At 36.2% G+C, this 23047-nt stretch overlaps 2 protein-coding genes and 1 long non-coding RNA gene across 3 annotated transcripts in view; 1 reads left to right on the top strand and 2 right to left on the bottom strand.

The window, feature by feature from the left end:
- LOC135849375 (uncharacterized) overlaps window positions 1-23047 on the top strand; it is a 498164-nt gene that overhangs the window by 283355 nt on the left and 191762 nt on the right. The gene's annotated exons all lie outside the window — the stretch shown is intronic.
- Window positions 5244-7410, bottom strand: LOC135848807 (speckle-type POZ protein B-like). Its single transcript, XM_065368832.1, has 2 exons — window positions 7257-7410; window positions 5244-7116 (listed from the first exon to the last, which is right to left on the bottom strand). Exons 1-2 carry the CDS (start codon window positions 7311-7313, stop codon window positions 5491-5493), a joined length of 1683 nt encoding a protein of 560 aa, XP_065224904.1. The 5' UTR covers window positions 7314-7410; the 3' UTR covers window positions 5244-5490.
- Window positions 15394-18262, bottom strand: LOC135846753 (uncharacterized). The gene is made up of 3 exons (XM_065366022.1): window positions 18080-18262; window positions 16889-17953; window positions 15394-15639 (listed from the first exon to the last, which is right to left on the bottom strand). The coding sequence occupies exons 1-3, from the start codon at window positions 18140-18142 to the stop codon at window positions 15394-15396; spliced, it is 1374 nt and encodes a 457-aa protein (XP_065222094.1). The 5' UTR covers window positions 18143-18262.

The following is a 23047-nucleotide window of genomic DNA, read 5'->3' as shown; positions in this document are numbered from 1 at the left end:
TTGGTGTCAGACACTGTTTATGGCCAGTGTTTATGACAGACACTGTTTAAAACCAGTGTTTGTGACATACACTGTTTGAATTCAGTGTTTGTGACAGACACTGTTTGATGCAAATTAAATGCAAGGTTGTGATTCGTATGTGCATTTGCGATATCTCTTGTGGCATTTTTCAAATTCATGTCAACCAGCTGGGCTATTCGATCGAATCGAAATTTCTTAGCACGTTGTATTCAACTGTTGAACAGATCTGCTGGATAAAAATTCGACGGCCTTGGATTTCAATTCGTTTGCGTGATTCTGTTCAGCGAATACCAACATTCTAACCGCATTTTCAGTCGACAAAGCCATGCAAAGCGTTTGCTCGCAAATTTTTCTCAATTCTTCCAGACCATATTTAGCAGCAACTATAAACAATTTATCTGCTAGTTTGCCTAGATTTTCACACTTTCCGGTATAAATGTATTGAAGCATAGCGCAGAGTACTTCTTGATTCATAGTGCGTGTAAAGTTGATTCGAATTTTTTTATTTTTTCCACTTTTCGTACGTTTACGTTCAATCATGGCTGCGAAATTTGGACTGCGTGCGGATAAAATAGCTTCATGAGCTGGATAACTGCTTCCATTAGATGTGAGAATGACATCTGCGGATTTTAAATTATCCAGCAGTGATTCGAAATTGCTACCGTTGGTTGTAAGTGCGAAGTCTGGGGATTTCGGATTTTCTTGGGGCGATTCAAAAAGTTGTGAGTGATTGAGTTGGATAGTGGTAGTTTCGTGTGTGGGAGTCGGTGATGGAATTTCGCGTTCGTGGGAAACGTTATTGCAATGTTGAGAAAACCATTTTATGTTGATCAACAGCATCAATGTGTCATTTTGCAGCAAATGATTCCTGAAAAAATCATCTTTGTTGCAGTAGTCAAACCAGCCCCAACCGGCTCCGGCTTCGTGATTTATTATCGTTCTATTTTTATAGAATAACGTTTCTTTTTTATGATTTATTATTGATACATTGATGTAATCTGTTGCTTCTTTGATTGTGCTGCCCCCAGATAGATAAACGTACACAGCTATCGTTTTATTTCCTTCATGTACTCGTATGTAATTAGGCCTAATTTTGATATCCCATTCATATTTATTTGTTGTGGGTGCGTGTAACTTGGGCGATAAAATCTCACTGGTGTTGAGTGTCTCGTGACGACTGAACTGATGAATAATCCATAAATATTTTATTTCGTGCTGTTGATTTATGAATGTATCGCATCGAATCATATATTCAGAATCAGCATTTGAAGGTTCACTCTGCAAAAAATTAATCGTCTTATGATAATGTTGATCGTATATTCAACCATTTCTAGTAGGTTTTTCTTTTCTCTATGTGCTGGAAGATGGCCAACTTCTTCGAGCACACTATGTAGAAAATTTTTTTACAATTTTGAGAAAAACGAAAATCGTAGTAGAGGGGCTTTAAAATGTCTAAAAATGGAGAATTTCGCTTAGGGAAATTTAATAATTTTCAATTTATTTTTCTGAATAAGTAAACTTTACTTCACAATTAACTGTAAATTTTGAATGTTTAAAAATTCGCCAGAAACCGAAAAGTGAATTTAGGTAGCTCGATGGAAGCTTTGGTTACGAAAGTTTCAAAATATGAGCTTTCTCCAAAATCGTATCCTTTTGGGAGTGGATTAACCAAAGATTCTGACGAAGGCTTCAGAAAGACTAGAAACCTCATTAATCCCCCTATGGTTGATCCAAAAAATTGAAAATTTGGTCTCTGTGTCTGGATGAATTCATAAAAATATACTTACTACTTGACTACTGCAATAAGGGGCAATAAATACCATCCATATACTCGTAATGTAAATAGAATTCATGTTTTTTTTTTTTTAACTGAACAAAAAGAAGAAATCGCCTATCACAATGAAGTTATTTTCAAGTATTTGTACCAAGAATATTGATGTACCGAAACTCTGGGCTGTGATCAGAATCTTAAGCTAGAAGTCTGTGAAATGAAAGTAAATCTTATCTAATTTTTATAATTTGAATGAAGTTTTGAAATATCATTAAATTGTTGAAATTAAGCGTTAACATCCGTAATGTGGCAATGGCTCTGGATTACTCGAGAATCAAATAAATAACTATGGTACCTACTTTGTGAGATGGAGTTGAGAAAAATCCTAATTATTATAGATTATCATGTGATGTTTTTGTCGATCTTTTAGCTCTTATGGTTTTTGTTCGTATAAAAATTCAAACGTTTTAAATTTTCGTTTGTAGAAAATTGTTTCTGCATTTTGGAAAAAATATCACGTTGTTGAGGGCCCCTGGCTTCAGCCCCTTGCACCTTGGGGGCTCTAATTTTTAATGGGACACTTTCAACTCAAAGTAAACTACGAATACCTTCGTGAATTTGAACCAATAAATATATTTTTAATTTTTTGAAATTGGACATATGTAAAATCATCTAAAAATTGGCACCACTGCGTTCCAAAATATTTCCTCAGTTACAAAAATGATATCTTTCGATATTTTGCCATAATTAATGGGAAGTACATAGTATGTATTTGCCTTGAACAATTTTCAAAATACAAATTTATCGACAAATAAGTACCTAATTTACAAATTTTCAATCACTGAGTAGAACCCTAAAAATGATATTGGATTTCGATGACAATAGCGTAGATCGATACAGAATGTCAAATATGTACATTTATGTAGTTTAATTTGAGATTGAGCCATTTTTCTCAAAACAGGTTGTGTAGCAACAGGAGCGAAAAAATCATGCCCTCTCTTTGAGAGCACAAATCTTTCCTCCAACATCACCTACGGATCTATAATTTTTTTAGGGTTACTTTCAACCCAACATGAAGATCTATTGCTGGATATGATCAGAATCCGGCGACTTTTTTATTGGCGAAAATAGTTCAATTTTTCACCCTTAGACTACAGCTTTTGTTTCAAGCTTTTTTCCATACCTTTAATTTTTAGATAATTGTCAAAAACCGGTTGCGAAATGCGAACCAATGAACCGGTTTCAGAATGCGAATAGACAAAATTGTGTAATTTTTTACGCCTCACAACTTTTGTTTTGAGGTTTTTTCTCCATCTCCAATTCTTAGGTAATTTTTGATAACTGGTTGCAAATTAGTGAACCGGTTTCAAAATCCGATCTGCAAAATTGGTTGAATTTTTCACGCTTCACAACTTTTGTTTTGAGCTTTTTTCTCCATCTTCAATTTTTAGGTAATTGTCAAAAACCAGTTGCTAAATGCGAACCAATGAATAACCGGTTTCAAAATGTGGTTGGGCAGAATTGTGTGATTTTCCCCTCCTTACAACTTTTGTTCCAAGCTTTTTTCTCCATCTTCAATTTTTAAGTAATTAAAAACCGGTTGCGAAATGTGAACCAATGAACCGGTTTCGAAACGCAACTAGACAAAATTGTGTAATTTTTCACGCCCTACAACTTCTTTCCAAGCTTTTTTCTCCATCTTTGATTTTTAAGTATGTAATTGTCAAAAACCAGTTCCTAACTTGGAACCAATGAACCGGTTTAAAAATACGATTAGACAGAATTATGTAATTTTTCACGCCCTACAACTTTTGTTGTAAGCTTTTTTCTTCATATTCAATTTTTAGGTAATTTTTGATAACTGGTTGCAGATTAGTGAACTGGTTTCAAAATCCAATATGCAAAAATTGTTCTATTTTTCACGCTCTACAACTTCTGTTTCAAGTTTTTTCCCCATCACCAATTTTCAAGTGATTGTCAAAAACCAGTTGCTAAATGTGAACAAATAAACCGGTTTCAAAATGTCATTCGGCAGAATTGTGTAATTTATCACACCCTGCATTTTTTGTTTCACGCTTTTCTCTCCATCTACAACTTTTGTTTCAAACTTTTTTCTCCATATTCAATTTTTAGGTAATTGTCAAAAACCAGTTGCTAAATTGGAACCAATGAACCGGTTTAAAAATACGATTAGACAGAATGTAATTTTTTATGCTCTACAACTTTTGTTGCAAGCTTAATTCTTTATCTTCAATTTTTAGGTAATTTTTGATAACTGGTTGCAGATTAGTGAACCGGTTTCAAAGTCAGATCTGCAAAAATGGTTAAATTTTTCACGCTCCACAACTTTCGTTTCCAGTTTTTTCCCCATCACCAAATAAATTTTAAGTGATTGTCAAAAACCAGTTGCTAAATGTGAATCGATGAACCGGTTTCAAAATGTGATTTGGCAGAATTGTGTAATTTTTCACACCCTGCATTTTTTGTTTCACGCTTTTCTCTCCATCTACAACTTTTGTTTCAAAATTTTTTCTCCATCTTCAATTTTTAGGTAATGGTCAAAAGCCAGTTGCTAAATGCGAATCAATTAATAACTGGTTTCAAAATATGATTGGACAGAATTGTGTAATTTTTCACGCCTTACAACTTTTGTTCCAAGCTTTTTTCTCTATCTTCAATTTTCAGATAATTGTTGAAAACCGGTTTCTAAATGCGAACCAATGAACCGGTTTCAAAATGTGATTTGACAGAATTGTGTAATTTTTTACGCCCTTTTACTTTTGTTCCTAGATTTTTTTCTCTATCTCCGATTTTTAGGTAATTTTCAAAAACTGGTTGCAGATTAGTGAACCGGTTTCAAAATCCGATCAGAGAAAATGGTTCAATTTTTCTCGCTCCACAACTATTGTTTCAAGCTTTTTTCCAGCTATCTTCAATTTAAAGGTGATTGTCAAAAACCGGTTGCTGAATGCAAACTAATAAACCGGTTTCAAAATGTAATTTCGCAGAATTGTGTAATTTTTCACGCCCTACGACTTTTGTTGCAAGCTTTTCTCTCTATCTACAATTTTTGGGTATTTTTTGATAACTGGTTGCAAATTAATGAACCGGTTTCAAAAAATTCATGTTGCGTTTTTGTCGTCTTAGTGTGTAGAATACATTGCGTCTGTGAAAACCGGTTTAATTTTTTGAACAAACCTGTTTATCAATTTGTGGACACTCTAAGCTTGAGACTGGGATTTTCAAGGTCGCGTCTTTGAAAGTCCTCTTTTTTCGCTGCTTAACGCCGCTTCATTCATTTTCGCCAGTTCTTTCCAATGTTCTTGCCACTTGGAAATTAAAGCCACTGGTCACTACTTTTGTGTCATACTGTAGGTATAAGTACATTATTATACCGAGCTCTATGTGTGATGATTTTAATGAAGTAAACATGTCTCGAATAATATAATCACCTACGAAATCATTGATCAGAATATCTAAGTATATTTAATTATACAACTTTGTTTATTGAATACATTTTGAAAACCAGACATAACATTAAGAGATTTACAAGTTAATTAATATGTACCTGGTTATGAAATACAATGTTGATTGATTTATCTATGCGGATGTGCCGGATGGACGATATCATGAGGCATTTGCCCAAACTGCTGTTATCTATAGCTGAGCCACTCGATCAACCATGAACTAACGATTTCCTAGTTCGTTGTATTCGACTTTTGAATAGATCTGCTGGTTAAAAATTCGACGGCTTTGGATTTCAATTCGTTGGCGTGGTGTTTCTTCGCAAATACAAACATGTCTTCTGCCTTCTCTGCTGACAAAGTCTCACATAGTTTTTGCTCGCAAATTTGTCTCAATCCGTCCAAACCATATTTCGCAGCAGCTACAAACAATTTATCCGCCAGTTTACCTAAATTTTCACACTTTCCGGTATAAATGTATCGAAGCATAGCACGAAGTACTTCTTCATTCATTTGTTTAACGTTTATTCGAATTGTTTTATTTTTTCCTCCTTTCGCATCTTTACGTTGAAACATGGCGGCGAAAATTGGACTGCGTGCGGCTAAAATAGCTTTATGAGCTGGATAATTGCTACCATTCGTTGTGAACACTACGTCGGAGTGTTTTAGAGTTTCGAGCGTTGATTGAAAATCACTATCATTCGTTGTAAGTACATTTGCGAATTTCGGATTTTCTTGCGGCGATTTAAAATGATCTGAACTATTGAGTAGGATAGTGGTGGTTTCGTGTGAGGGAGTCGGCGGTGGAATTTCGCGTTCGTGGGAAACGTTATTGCAATGTTGAGAAAGCCATTTTATGTTGATCAACAGCATCAATGTGTCATTTTGCAGCAAATGATTCCTGAAAAAATCATCTTTGTTGCAGTAGCCATACCAGCCGTGACCGGTTCCGGCTTGGTGTTTTATTATGGTTTGATTTTTATAAAATAACGTTTCTTTCTTATGATTTATAATCGATACGCAGAAATTTTCTGCTGTTTCTCTGACTGTACTACCGCCAGATAAAAAAACGTACACAGCGATCGTTTTATTTCTTTCGTGTATGTGATTAGGGTCAATTTTGATATCCCATTCATATTCGTTTGTCGTGGGTGCGCGTAACTTGGGCGATAAAATCTCACTAGTGTTGAGCGTCTCGTGATGACTGAACTGACGAATAGTCCATAAATATTTTATTTCGTGGAATTGCATGAATGTATCGCATCGAATCATGTATTCAGAATCAGCATTTTTTGAAGGTTCACTCTGCAAAAAATTAGTAGTTTCTTGTATGGGAGTCGCTGATGGATTGCGTTCGTGGGAAACGTTATTACATAGCTGAGATTCAAGCCATCTTATGTTGATTAACAGGGTCAATGTGTTATTTTGCAGTAAATGATGTCTGAAAAATTCATCTTTTTTACAGTAGGGCCTCCATCCCCGACCTTCTCCTGCTGACACTAATCGCGTTTGTGGCGAACTTCGCTTTAATAACGTTTCTTCCTTGTGATTTATGATTGAAATACTCAAGTATACTAACGCTTCTCGGATTATGCTTCCGCTGAATAACCTAACATATACACTGATCACTTCATTTCCCCCATCAATGCAGTTAGGTCTAAATTGGATGTACCATTCGTATTTATCAGTTGTAAGTGCGTATAACTTGGGCGATAAAATCTCACTAGTGTTGAGTGCCTCGTGATGACTGAACTGACGAATCGTCCATATATAGTTTATTTCGTGAACTGGAGAATACGTATCGCATCGTATCCTGTGTTCAGAATCAGTTCCATTTAATACAGGCCCCAAGGGATCACTCTGAAAGAAATTTACATTTTCAAATCAATCAATTAATCAATCAATTTCATTGCGTGGTTCATAGGAAGTTGTGGTGCCGCCAGCTTCTTCGTTGATGTTGATGCATAAGGTAAAAAGGTTCATAAATTAAACGTACTTACCTGACTGCTGCAATAGAGGGTGAAAAATACCATCCAAGTAAGATAGAAAGGATTCATTTTTGTTTCAACAGGGGAAACAAGAAATCAGAATATTTTTTTTTTTTTCAAGTAAGACAAAAATTGCTTAGGTATTAATCAAAATTGTGAACTTGGGATCTATCAAACGAATCTGAAATATTAAAACCCGTAGAGATCTGAGGAAAATAATTCTTTATCTGAATACTTATAATTTGAGTGAAGTTTTGAGATATCGCTCGTTGTAATTTATATGCTCTAACTTCCGTAATTATAGGCAATGACTTTGTATCAAACTCTAATCAAATTTAATGAATATATCCGCGTGTTTATCCAGTTAAAAACATCCCAATTAGCTCTTTAATTTTCAGTCATGTTTGTTGATCATTTTGGCCCTATGTTTTTTGATGCTTTCAAACATGATGAAAAATCTGGCAAAATAATTCATGGAAATTTTCTTATAGAATAAGTAATTAAAATGGATGTTGATTGATTGAAATTTGAGTTTCAATTGAAAATTTCAACTTCCTACCTTTGAAAACTTGAATGAATATACTCGTAATTCGAAATCAGATGTTAACGTATGTAGCTTAGTTTCATTTGAGATTGGGTCCTTTTTTCTCAAAACAGGTTTTGTAGCGACAGGAGCGAAAAAAATCATGATTTTTTTCGAAAATAAAGAACCAGTAAGAAGCAAGATTGTAATTAATGGAAAAATCATTGAACAATACCTGGGAAACATGATATCATACCAGGGAGAAGTAGATATTGGTGAAAAGATTGCAAAGTTCCTGAGAGTCACAGGACTGATAAATAGGACCCTGAGAAGCAGTAAGGTGCGAAAAGAAACAAGATTGAAGGTGTACAATACCCTAGCAATACCAATGATGACTTATGGAAGCGAGGTATGGGCACTGAAGAAATCTGATAAAAGAAGAATAACGGCAGCAGAGATGAAGTTCATGAGGAGAACGGCAGGGGTGACTCTCAGAGACAGAGTTCCATCTGAGAAAATAACAGCAGATCTCGGAGTGAAGCCAGTCATGAAGAAGATAAAACAGTATAGGAAAGATTGGAGAAATCATGTCAAAAGGATGGAGGAAACAAGATCACCGAAACAGGTCCTCCAATTTACACCAACGGGGAAAAGATGCAGAGGGAGACCAAGGAGGAAACTCACTGACACCTAAAGGCTCATCCTCAACCGGTTCCACACCGTAGCAGACAGGCCAACAGGCCTACCGCTTACCCTTACGACCACGACCACGCCTTCTCTTTGAGAACCCAAATCTCCCCTCCAGGAGCACTTACGAATATGTAATTTTTGAGGGTCACTTTCAACCCAAAATAAAGATCTCTGCGGATCAGAATCCGCCAATTTTTTTTTGTGATACATCCGAATGTCATTGTAGAGCCCAGTACAATATGCCAGTGAAATATTTTCGCGTGATGTTCGATTACATACAAAAGTGAAGAAATAGTTTTTCGTTCCAGGAAAAAAATCCCTGCATTTCGAGCCTCATTTCATTTTGCATATTTTCGCATTTTCTGGTGGTTTTCACATAATATTATTACGTATCTCATGCGCGTTTCACTTTTTTTGGAGCATATTTTCACATCTTTCCGGTTTCAAAATCCGATTGGCCAGAATTGTTTCAAGTTTTTTTTCTCCATCTTCAATTTTTAGGTACTTAATTGTCAAAAACCAGTTTCTAAATGCAAACTAATGAACCGGTTTCAAAATGTGATCGGACAGAATTGTGTAGGAAATTTTTCACGACCTACAACTTTTGTTTCAAGCTTTTTTCTCTATCGTCAATTTTTAGGTAATAACCGGTTGCTAAATGCGAACCAATGAACCGGTTTTAAAATGTGATCAGACGTAATTGTGTAATTTTTCACGTCCTACAACTTTTTTCAAGTTTTTCCCTCTATCTTCAATTTTCAAGTAATGAAAACTGGTTGCTGAATGTGAACCAATGAACTGCTTTCAAAATGTGATTAGATGGAATTGTGTAATTTTTACCGGCTTACAACTTTTGCTTAAAGCTTTTTTCTCTATCTCCAATTTTTAGGTAATTTTCGATAACTGGTTGCGAATTAGTGAACCGGTTTCAAGATCCGTTCAATAAAAATGGTTTAATGTTTCCTGCACCTCAACTTTCGTTTCAAGCTTTTTTCTCTAATTCCAAATTTTTGGTGAATAAGAAAAACCAGAAGCTAAATGCGAATCAATGAACCGGTTTCAAAATGTGATTTTACAGAATTGTGTAATTTTTCACCCCATACAACTTTTGTTCCAAGCTTTTCCCTCTATCTTCAAGTTTTAGGTAATGGAAACCGGTTGTTGAATGTGAACCAACGAACTAGTTTCAAAATGTGAGTACGAGTAGACAGAATTGTGTAACTTTCTCCGCCTTGCAACTTTTGTTTCAAGCTTTTTTTTTATCTCCAATTTTTATGTAATTTTTGACAACTGGTTGCAAATTGGTGAACCGATTTCAAAATCCAATTGGCAAAAATGGTGCAATTTTTTACGCTCTACAACTTTTGTTTCAAGCTTTTTTTCTAATCTTCAATTTTTACGCGATTCTCAAAAACTAGTTTCAAAATGGGAACCATTAAACTGGTTTCAGAACGTGATTTGCCATAATTGCTTAATTTTTCATACCCTACAACTTTCGTTTCAAGTTTTTTTCTCTATCTTCAATTTTTAGGTAATTTTCAATAACTGGTTAGTAATGAACCAGTTTCAAAATCTGATCTGCAAAAATGGTGCAATTTTTCACGTTGTACAACTTTTGTTTCAAGCTTTTTCTCGATCTTCAATTTTTAGTTAATTGTCAAAAACCGTTTTCTTAATGCGCAGTGCGCACCAATGAACCGGTTTCAGAATGTGATTCGACATAATTGTGTAATTTTTCACGCGATACAACTTTTGTTACAAGCTTTTCCCTCCATCTTGGATTTTTAAGAAATTGTTGAAAACCAGTTGCTAAAATGTGAACCTATGAACCGGTTTCAAAATGTGATAGACAGAATTGTGTAATTTTTTACGCCCTACAACTTTTGTTTCAAGTTTTTTTTCTCTATCTCTAATACTTTGGTAATTGTCAAAAACCCGGTTGCTAAATGTGAACCAATGAACCAGTTTCAGAATGTGATTCGACATGATTGTGTAATTTTTCACCCCCTACCACTTTTGTTTCAAGCTTTTCTCTATCTACAATTTTTGGGTACATTTTGTAAACTGGTTGCAATATAATGAACTGGTTTCAGAATGTGATTTGATATAATTGTGTAATTTTTCACGCCCTACAACTTTTGTTCCTAGCTTTTTTCTCCATCTTCGATTTTTAAGCAATTGTTGAAAATCAGTTGCTAAATGTGAACCTATGAACCGGTTTCAAAATGTGACAGACAGAATTGTGTAATTTTTTACTCCCTACAACTCTTGTTTCAAGTTTTTTTCTTAATCTCTAATACTTTGGTAATTGTCAAAAACCGGTTGCTAAATGTGAACCAATGAACCAGTTTCAAAATGTGATTGGGTAGAATTGTGTAATTTTTCACGTCCCACAAGTTTTGTTCTAAGCTTTTTTCTCCATCTTCAATTGTCGAGTAATTGTCGGAAACCGGTTGCAAAATGCGAAACAATGAACCGGTTTCAGAATGTGATTCGACATAATTGTGTGTGATATACTACTATGCCGTACGTGGTATGTTTAGGGCGCGCCCACATGGTAACACTGCATCGTGATTCCCGCCAGTCGGATGGAGACTACCCACCAGTTACTCGACCGAATTCCAGATTTGGAGAGGCAACGATGGTGGATGTTTGCCGAAGACGAAGAGCGGTGAAATCACCGAAAAAGATCACCATGGGCTGGCACAAGCAATCGATTGAATTGCACGTCTGCTGGCCACGTGGAATGGAGTAACACATTAAGGTGTTAAAGCATGTTCAAACTTGGAAGCTAAAGACCTAGGGAACTGAGAGGAACTTGGTAGCATGGTTTACGAACCAGTAATATCCCGAATAACAACATAGATTATAAGGTTCTCTGCCACGGTATGTCCAGATTCTAGATCTAGAGCAGATCAAGCACTCGACTTGATATGAACACTAGTCTAAAATCAGACATGCGATGACATGTCAACGACGTTACCGAAAAGGACCAATTTTTTGACGGACTCCGGGGCTTGCGTCAAAGCTCCCGGTTAAACTGGAAGCTGATCTTTACTGCTTCCAGTTTCTCTTCGTCAAATTGTAACACAGATAGGTGTTATAATAACTATGTTCAAACGGGTAATGCTGTATGAAAGGACATGCTAACAACAGGCATCCCACGAGGATTGCAGGAATCGCTGCAGTCTGCACATTGGCAAAATAGCGGTGACTATTGCGCTAATCGTGCATGAACTCTGCTTCTTGCAGAGCAGCGGATGCCCAAAAGTTGAAGTAACACAATAAGGTGTTATACATATGTCCACACAGCCAAGCTACCAAGCACAAAATTGAAATTCGAGTACTAATTTTTGGTCATTTAAAGCGGTACATCCCCTACCACATATTTTTGCTGGGCCTTGATGGCTATTACGTGGTATTCTTTTCTTTATTTAAGTCAATTTTCCGCATGCCTCTGCCATTCTCATCGAAGAAACGCAGGGGGGCAGTGGGACAGCTCCGCTGTCACGTACATGCATAGTATATCATGTTTTTATCCGTGCTTTTCTCCGCTGGTTACGCCATTGAGCAAACCTCAGAGGGGCATATGTGATATAAGGTGCACCGGGGCAAGTCAGAATGATTTTTCGCAATTTCAACTTTGACCAGCTGTTACTCCCCTTCTAATGAACCAATATGGATCAAATTTATTATGTAGGTTCCCATAAGGGTTCTTAACCTATGGTAAAAATTTGAGCGCGATTGACACAGTAGCTTTCGCTCAGTGGAATAAAATATAAACTGTCCTGACTTACCCCAATTGGGGGAAGTCAGAACAGGCTAAACTTTGCAGAGGCGTAGATCACAAACCGAGCGTCCTAGAAAAATTGCACAAAAACAAAATTGTAGAGAATTTAATTCTCTTTGAGATCACTCTCATCAGATTTTCACTAGGACGCACGGTTCGTCCGCTATATGCGAAAAACTAAGAAATAGAAAGTATGTATTTTAGACCAAATTCAAAATAAGTTCAAAACAACAACAAAATACAATTGAACCAAAGACATCTAAAATGAAACTGAATCGCGAAAATTTTTATGTCGTGATGAAGTAGGGGTAGTACCCTCAAGTCACCTTTAGTGGCACTTCGCCAGATATAAACCTCTAGGTGCTAGAGCAAGTTTTCTAACTTACCCCAAATTCCAACTTCCCCCGGTGCACCTTACTACTATGCCGTACGTGGTATGTTTAGTGCGCGCCCACATGGTAACACTGCATCGTGTCGGCAACACTGCGTTGTATTCTCGTCAGCTAGCCGTACGAGCCAAGCGACGAGAGTACAGAACGTCAGTAGCTTGTCCGAGACGTCGCGGATAGGTTATTCATTGTTAATCGGTTAATGCAGTCATTTAGTATATAAGTTTTACTCGCGCGTGTTAAGTGTTAGTGTTAATATTTCATTTAGTTTTAATTAGTTTACTTATCATTAAGAACAGTTAGTGAGAAGGATTGATGATCTACTCACACCAATCGGCCAGAAGTTGTCATTGAACACTATCGGGACACATCCGTCGAGAGGTACCTAGTGCCACCCCCTCACTAATGTGCGAATGAAACCTCACCAATGTGCGAAAGGTGCATTAGTTAACACATACGAGTACATCAACGAGTGTGATTGTGTGAACCATTTGTCATGTTAATCTATCTTACTACATCAAAGTATGTATTTAGGTAGCTTCATGTAAAGTGTTGTTAATCTCATGCACATTATAAATATTTCTTCATGTATGTCTTCCATGTTGTTATTTATGGTGTGTGTGAACATCTGTTAAGAGTGTAAATGCAACTTTTCCTACTCACGCCCTAGCCGAGCATGTGAGGTATTCTGGTAAGTATTTAGAAGAAATGCTTTAAGGGATATTTCTAGGAAACAACACAACAGCCACTTAGGTACAATTACCTTCACTGCTTTAAGTCGGCTTTAAGTCATTTTACCCTCTTACATGTGTAATTTTTCACGACCTACCACTTTTGTCTCAAGCTTTTCTCTATCTACAATTTTCGGGTACATTTTGTAAACTGGTTGCAAAATAATGAACCGGTTTCAGAATGTGATTTGACATAATTGTGCAATTTTTTACGCCCTACAACTTTTGTTTCAAGTTTATTTTATCTATCTCTAATACTTTGGTAATTGTCAAAAACCCGGTTGCTAAATGTGAACCAATGAACCAGTTTCAAAATGTGATTGGGCAGAATTGTGTAATTTTTCACGTCCTACAACTTTAGTTTTAAGCTTTTCCTCAATCTTCAATTGTCAAAAGTAATTGTCGGAAACCGGTTGCAAAATGCGAACCAATGAACCAGTTTCAGAATGTGATTTGACATAATTGTGTAATTTTTCACGCCCTACAACTTTTGTTCCAAGTTTTTTTCTCCATCTTCGATTTTTAAGAAATTGTTGAAAACCAGTTGCTAAATGGTAATCTATGAACCGGTTTCAAAATGTGACAGGCAGAATTGTGTAATTTTTTACTCCCTACAACTTTTGTTTCAAGTTTTTTTCTTAATCTCCAATACTTTGGTAATTGTCAAAAACCGGTTGTTAAATGTGAACCAATGAACCAGTTTCAAAATGTGATTGGGCAGAATTGTGTAATTTTTCACATCCTACAACTTTTGTTCTAAGCTTTTTTCTCCATCTTTCATTGTCGAGTAATTGTCGGAAACCGGTTGCGAAATGCGAACCAATGAACCAGTTTCAAAATGGGATTGACATAATTGTGTAATTTTTCACGCCCTACTACTTTTGTCTCAAGCTTTTCTCTCTATCCACAATTTTTGGAGATTTTTTTGATAACTGGTTGTAAATTAATGAACCGGTTTCATAAAATTCATGTCCTGTTTTTGTCGCCTTAGTGTGTAGAATTCATTGCGCCAATAGAAACAGGTTTGAATTTTTTGAACAAACCGGTTTTTCAATTTGTGTACGCCATGAGTGTGGGACTGGGATTTTCATGGTCGCGATTTTGAAAGCCCTTATTTTTCGCCACTCAATGTTGTTTCATTCAGTTCATTCGTTCTCACTAGTTCTTTCCACTTGGAAATTAAAGCCACCGGTCACTACTTTTGTGTCACACTGTAGGTAGATACAGTGATATACCGAGCTCTATGTGTAATGATTTTAATGAAGTAAATAATATGTCTCGAATATAATCACACGAAATCATTGATCATGAATATCGACATAAGTAATCAAGTATAAAACTTTGTTTATTCATTACATTTTGAAAACCAGGCAAGAATTAAGTGATAAGAGATGTACAAGTGAATTAATACTTGGTAATTAAGTACATACAAGTTGATTGATTTACTCGTATTTATACGCGGATATGCGGATGGGCGATATCTGATGAGGCATCTGCCCAAACTGCTGTTAACTATTAAGCTGAGCCACTCGATTAACTCACGAATTCCTAGCCCGTTGTATTAAACTTATGAGCACATTTATTTGCTATAAATTGTGCAGCTTTGGATTTTCGGTTTTTTGCTTCTTCGATTTTGGAGGATGGTAAAAAAAATAAGTCCAACATTATCGAGGTGGCTTCAGGGGCTGGGGGGTGAACTGTGAGTAAAAAAAGTGATACTTGTGTTGATCTTATTCAGGAAATTAAAAGCATTTTTCGTAACATCTCAGGATTTGCCTGGGCCTTAGGGTTAATGAAGTAAACGTATCTCCAATAAGCCAACAAAATCATTGATCAGAATAGTGATAAATCATATATTATCGATTCAATATCTACATTTTGAAAATCAGGCATAAATTGACAGAATTACAAGTTAATTAATAGATTGTACCTAATGCAATGCAAGTTGATTGATTTGTATATGAGGATGTTTGCGATTTATCAAAGATTTTCCGAGCTCGTGATGACTACCTGAGCCATCCAATTCCTAGCCCGTTATATTCAACTTTTGAACAAATCTGTTTGCTATAAATTGGGCAGCTTTGAACTTCAGTTCGTTGGCATGGTGTTTCTTGGCAAATACAAACATGTCTTCTGCCTTTTCTGCAGACAAAGTCTCACAAAGTCTTTGCTCGCAAATTTTTCTCAAGTCGTCCAAACCATATTTGGAAGCAGCCACAAACAATTCATCCGCTAGTTTGGCTAAATTTTCACACTTTCCTGTATAAATGTACTGTAGCATAGCACGAAGTACTTCTTCATTCATTTGTTTGACGTTTATTCGAATTGTTTTATTTTTTCCATTTTTCGTATCTTTACGTTGAAACATGGCGGCGAAGATTGGACTGCGTGCAGCCAAAATAGCTTTATGAGCTGGATAATTGCTACCATTCGTTGTGAATACTACGTCAGAGTGTTTTAGAGTTTCGAGCGTTGATTGAAAATTACTATCATTCGTTGTAGGTACTCGTACATCTGTGAATTTTGGATTTTCTTGCGGCGATTCAAAAGTGTCTGATTGATTGAGTAGAATAGTAGTGGTTTTGTGTAAGGGTAAGGGCACCAATTATGGACCAGTCCGCAATATGGACCAGCGCCCATTCTCGTCAGTAATTAGTGCAATCTGTCAGGAAAAAATGTTTTCCAATGTATTTTTCACCAAAAAAACGAATGAGACAAAAATTACAACTGTAAAGTGAAAACTCGCTGAGAAATTTACAAAAAACTGTTTTGAGACACTGAAAAATTTTTTTAGTGTGTTTTTCAACTTTTATTAAAATATAATTGTGGTGTAATTTTCTGAATGTTATTGACGTTTATAATATCAAAAAAGGACGTGGTTTCTGCTGGACTGATCAGTTTTTGCTAAAAATGAGGGTATATACAGAAATTTTTGGTGCAAAGTTTTTTTTTATGGGGTGCGCTAATATGGACCACTTGTGATATTGAATATTTTTACTCATTTTCATCATTTCTTACAACCGCTGAAAAGGGGAATGCTTGAAATACTTTTTTTGTTCATTTCTACAAATAAATATGATGTTTTGAAACGTAAACATATGTTCATTTTGAAATTCTTTAGGTGGTCCATATTAGGCGTCCAAAATTTTGAATTGTCATTTTGATACTTTTCATTCAACAATTAAAAAAAAAACATTCAAAATTAACCTGCACTGCTTAGAATACGTTTTTTTATTTATTTCTACAGATAAATATGACGTTTTGAAAAATGTAAAAGTATGTTTATTTTTAAATTTTATGGGTGGTCCATATTAGGCGTCCAAAATTTCGAACGGTCATTTTGACATTCGTCACTCAACAATAAAACAAACATACTTAAAGTTGACCTTCACCCCTGAAGTTTTGTACAGGGTTAGTGGAAGGATGGACCTTCATTTTAAGCCTTTGTGGAGGTTTCTACACCCTATAGTTTTCAAGTGGCAATCCTCCAAAAAAAAGTGGTCCATATTTGGTGCCTCTACCCTTATGGGAGTCGGCGGTGGAATTTCACGTTCGTGGGAAACATTATTGCAATGTGGAGAAAGCCATTTTATGTTGATCAACAGCATCAATGTGTCATTTTGCAGTAAATGATGTCTGAAAAAATCATCTTTGTTGCAGTAGCCATCCCAGCCCCAATAGACTACGTGTGAGTATTTTGTTCGAGTTGAATTTTTATAAAATAATGTTTCTTTCTTCTGATTTATGATTGAAACATGTAAGTCTGCTACCGCTTCTCTGATTGTACTCCCGCCAGATAAGTAAACGTACACAGCGATCGTTTTATTTCCTTCATGTATGTGATTGGGCGTAATTTTGATATCCCATTCATATTTATTTGTTGTGGGTGCGTGTAACTTGGGCGATAAAATCCCACTGGTGTTGAGTGTCTCGTGATAACTAAAATGATGAATAGTCCATAAATATTTTATTTCGTGGAATTGCATGAATGTATCGCATCGAATCATGTATTCGGAATCAGTATTTTTTGAAGGTTCACTCTGCAAAAAATTAGTAGTTTCGTGTATGGGAGTCGGTGATGGATTGCGTTCGTGGGAAACGTTATTACATAGTTGAGAAAGCCATCTTATGTTGATTAACAGGGTCAATGTGTCATTTTGCAGTAAATGATGTCTGAAAAAATCATCTTTTTTACAGTAGGGCCTCCATCCCCGACCTCCTCCAGCTAATAGCGATTGTGGCGAACTTCGCTTTAATAACGTTTCTTCCTTGTGATTTATGATTGAAATATTGAGGTCCAGTAACGCTTCTCGGATTCTGCTCCCGCCGGTTAACCAAACTATTACAGAGATCGTTTCTTTTTCCTTATGAATGTAGTTAGGTAAAAATTGGATGAGCCATTCATATTTATCAGTTGTAAGTGCGTGTAACTTGGGCGATGAAATCGCACTAGTGTTGAGTGCCTCGAGATGACTGAACTGACGAATCGTCCATATATAGTTTATTTCGTGAACTGGAGAATACGTATCGCATCGGATCCTGTGTTCAGAATCAGTACCATTTAATACAGGCCCCAAGGGATCACTCTGAAAGAAATTTACATTTATTTCAAATAAGATACACGACACTGCGTGGTTCATATGAAGTAATGGTGCCGCCAGTCTTCGTTCATACATAAGGTAAAAAGATACATGAATTAAATGTATAGTTACCTGACTACTACTACTGCAATAGAGGGTGAAAAATACCATCCATGTAAGATAGAAAGGATTCATGTTTGTTTCCTCAGGGGAAAAAAGAAACCAGAATATTTTTTTTTCAAGTAAGACAAAAATTGCTTAGGTGCCTATTAATCAAAATCGTGAACTTGAGAACTATTAAATGAATACTGAAATGAAAACCCGTAGAGATTTGAGGAAAATAATCATTTATCTGAATAGGTACTCATAATTTGAATGAAGTTTTGAGATATCGTTCGTTCTAATTTACATGCATGCTTTAACTTCTGTTAGTTGAGCTTAAAGCTCTAAAATAATGATTTTCTATTTTTCAAAATTCGCCTATACTCGGCGCGAAGAAAAAATACTCGGAGATGAAATAAAAACGCATGAGCACACGACGACATCAGTATTACAACTGTTTTTCTATATTTTTTAAAAGTATAAGAAAATACCATATTTCTACATACGAGGGAGACAAATTACCGCAACCCTCGCCCATTCCATCTCATCCTCGATCTCGAGGAGTTTAAAATGTACTGCAGGCGAGTGTCCGCCTAAAACCAATTAGTAGGATGTAAACATGACGAGCACTTAACTGCAACATATTATTGATATATTCCAGAAGTCTCAGGCTTGCATTTCGATTTTTTTTTTTTTAAATAATGCACACATACAGACGTTGCGATCCCTTCCGTGGGAACCGCGTAAAATTACGTACATGAACTTTGAAATCTACCATAATAAATCTATTTTTAAATCCTAATATTCTAAATCGTATTTCTAGTATTTTTTCTTAAAATAATGCATTAAGCATCAACAGATTCCCCCCGCTGAGACCGCAGGTCTCAGGAGAGAAAAAATGATAATTTTTAAACATCTTAAACATTTATTTCTAAACTACGTACACACAACGAAATTCAATTCAAATGCATAACCAAACAATCTTAAAAGTATGCATAACCAAACCATCTTAAAGTAATCTCTCAAATTAACCCCAAAAGTGTTGTTGTTGTTGTTGTTTTTTTTTTTTTTTTAATTACCTATTTATCCTCAGGGAGAATTACTAAATTAGTAATATTTCGTGAACGAATTTGTCCACCAAACTCCACATCTACCACACGAACTAATCCTTCCTTGTCAGGATACACTTTTCTTACAATTCCTAATGGCCATTTAAAGGGTTTTGGTTGATTGTTTTTAACAAAAACCAGCTGACCAACCTTAGCATTTGGAACTCGATTTTTCCACTTATAACGTTGCTGCAATTGGTTCAAATAGTCCTTACTCCAAACAGACCAAAATCCTTTAAAGATATTTTGAATTAAAAGCAACCTACGACTCAAATTGACCTCTTCAGAATCAATAGCAGGTACTGACATAATATTACGACCAATCAAAAAATGACTCGGAGTCAAGATCTCTGTACCCTGCTCTACACCTCCTTTGTAGCACAAAGGCCGCATATTTAAAACAGCTTCGATTTTTGCAAACAAGGTTCGAAATTCTTCTATATTCAATGCATTTTCCTTAGTAACAGCCACTAAGTGCTTTTTGAAGCTTTTCACCGCAGCTTCCCAAATACCTCCTTGATGAGGTGAAGCAGGTGGTATGAAACGCCATTCAAAATTTTCAGTAACCGAATAATCGAGCAACTTTTTCTCATCCAATTTGAGAAAATTTTTTGTACCAACGAAATTGGTACCATTGTCAGAATAAACGATTGAAAGCAAACCTCGACGAGAAACGAAAGTTTGAAAAGCTAATAAAAACTTTCCAGTTGATAAGCCTGATACAATTTCAACGTGTACTGCCCTAACAGTGAGACAAACGAAAATTGCAGCATAAATCTGATTATATCGAGTAGATCGATGATCTGTACATTTGCAAGTAAAGGGACCAGCAAAATCAACACCAACATAAGTGAAAGGTGGAGCAACAGTGACTCGTTCCTTCGGAAGTTGTCCCATGAATTGTTGTGCTGTTGCTGCCTTCATTCGAGTGCATAAAACACAATTACGAATTATGAATTTTATCAAATTAGTTGTGCCACCTACTAACCACATTCTCCACGAGATAAACGAAGCGATAAATCGGCGATTTGCGTGATAATATTTCTCGTGAATATACTCACAATACAGTTTAGCCAGATGGCTTTTGGAAGAAAGGAGTATAGGGTGTTTAGACTGGTCGGCTAGCGACGACTTATTTAGGCGACCACCTACACGCAAAACACCATCTTTATCCAGGTAAGGATCAAGGGAAAGTAAGGCACTTTTATTTTTCAACGGAAGGTTAATTTTTAAGCGTTCAATATCCTTGAAAAAATGAATACTTTGGACAAAACAAACAACAATTTTTTCACTCTTCTCCACTTCCTCCTTCGACAAGGTAGGGGACTCATTGATTGGCTCCAAATTACGAATTCTAGCTCTAAAATTTCTAATTTTTCTGCGAATGAGCGCAACGGCGCGAATCAACCTAAGGTAGGACGAAGATCGTGAGGTAAAATCATCTACAACACCAACACAAAATGCCACCTTAACTTTACGACGTTCTAGAGCTAGATGCGTGTCTAAATTTGGGATAGGATGAAAGGAACGATAATTCTCATGGTATAAGAACTCAGGTCCATCAAACCATCTCGTTTTCCCAACAAATTCTTCCACTTTCAATCCTCGAGTTGCATCATCAGCAGGGTTTTCATTGCTCCTTACATAGGTCCACTGACAAAAAGGAAAAACATCCAAAATCGTTCGTACTCTATTAGAAACGAATGTTTTCCACTCATCAGGTGGTTTACTAAGCCAACAAAGCACCACAGTCGAGTCAGAAAAATTAATGATATTTTGAAGGGGAATTTTTAAATTATTTGCAATACGAGACACCAAATCAACAAGCAATTTAGCTGCTTGCAGCTCAAGCTTTGGAATTGTCAATTCCTTAACTGGCGCTACTCTCGTTTTGGATGAAATAAGGCGACAAAAAATTTTACCTTTTTCGTTTTGAGCGCGAATATATACTGCCGCACAATAGGCTTTATCACTCGCATCACAAAAACCAACAATTGTGCATTCAAAAGCACCAAAAATATATCGAGGGATTTTAACAAAATTCAAGTCAGTCAAATCTTTAATATACGAAACGAATAAAGCGGATGTTTCAGGACTGACCGGGTCATCCCAATCCTTTCCTTCAAGCCAAACCTCTTTCAAAAGCAGTTTACCACGTACTAAAACTGGCGAAACTAATCCTATTGGGTCAAAAGTGCGAGAAATTAACGACAAAATAATTCTTTTTGTAACGATAGTTTGAGAATCTAAATCCTCAATTTTAACTTTGACTGAGTAGTCATCCTTCTCTGGCCTCCAAATTAAACCAAGAACAGGAACAGAACACAAACTTTCAGTCATAGTTTTAGAACCACTAGCTGCATGCAGTTTCGAATCAATATTATTTAATAATTCCTTTGAATTCGACGAATATTTCCTCAAAAGGAAACCAAATTTTTCAAGAGCAAGGTGCAAACTTCTCTGAATTCGTATTGCTTCCTCGATTGTTTGAGCACCACCAGTAAAATCATCCATGAAAAAATTATTTCGAATCAAAAATGCAAGAAAGGGGTCATAGGGTTCAACCATTCTAGCAATAATTTCCAAACACATGGTAGCGATAAACGAAGCAGGCCCTGTACCATAAGTGAGCGTATTCAACTGAAACTGTTTAATTATCTCAAAGACTGAATCCCTCCAAAAAATCGACTGATATTTCCTATCCTCAATTGCAACCCAAATCATGCGGTACATTTTTGCAATATCGGCTGAGAATACATATTTATACCAACGCATGTTTATCAAAATATCATACAAATCTCTTTGAATTTTTGGACCAACCATTAGGGATTCATTCAAGGATGGAGTTCCGGCTGTGGCGTTGAAAACGACTCTCAAAGGAGTTGTCTCACTGCCTTCTCGGATAACTGCCCTATGAGGCAAAAAACAAGCATCAGGATCATAATCGGGAATGAGTGACATGTGACCCATTTCCAAATACTCCTTCATGAAATCACTGTAAGAAATTTTTAATTTCTCACTCAACTTATTTTCCATTCTGCTCAAGGCCTTCAATGCAAGCTTCCGATTATGAGCTATTTTACTTTTTTCCAACTTGAAAGGCAAACGAACACAAAACTTACCATCTTCCCCTATTTTGTAAGTTTCCTCAAAATGTTTCATACAACGATCAGCTTCAGAATCCTTGACCTTGGACACAATTTCTGCCTCCTCTATCTCCCAAAACTTTCTCAAATTTTCATCAATCGACTGTCTAGTAAACCCAACAAATTTTTCAGTTCCTTTCTGTAAAACTGTCCCTGAAACTATCCAACCAAATTGCGACAATCTCAAATCCAAAGTTCCTACTCTCAACGACTGATCTAAAATGCATTGGCCAAAATATTCAGCCCCAATAATCATGTCAATATTACTAATTGAAATATTGCGATCAAGGTAGGCGGGATCGGCTAAGGGAACATTACGTAAGGCGTTTAAAACGTCTTTAGAAAATTCAGCGTTGACTGTGTATTTCATGGCAGAGGCTGGAACGATATCCGCCTGCACCTCTAAACGAAATCTGTCCTTTTTAGACGAAACAATTAAATCGACACTCGATGATGTTTTTGTGCACGAAGCACCGACACCTCTTATAGATGAAACGATCGACGACCTTTTTGTAGGCAGGTTAAATTTCTTTACTGCCGCATCAGAAATAAAGGTAGCCTGTGAACAACTATCCAGCAAAACACGAAGCGTGCCAACAACATTACCACACACAAATCTCACCATAGCAGATGGCAACAAAACTGTTTTTTCTACATTTTTCTCTGTTGCTACGACACACGATAAAGATTCTTTCTCTGAAGCAGTAGCCTCGGACGATTTAGGCACGACAGGTTGTACAACG

The sequence above is a fragment of the Planococcus citri genome, chromosome 5 (assembly GCF_950023065.1).
Source record: "Planococcus citri chromosome 5, ihPlaCitr1.1, whole genome shotgun sequence".
NCBI lineage: Eukaryota > Metazoa > Arthropoda > Insecta > Hemiptera > Pseudococcidae > Planococcus > Planococcus citri.
Note: the sequence above shows the minus strand (reverse complement) of the source record. Positions and strands in the feature narration are given on the sequence as shown.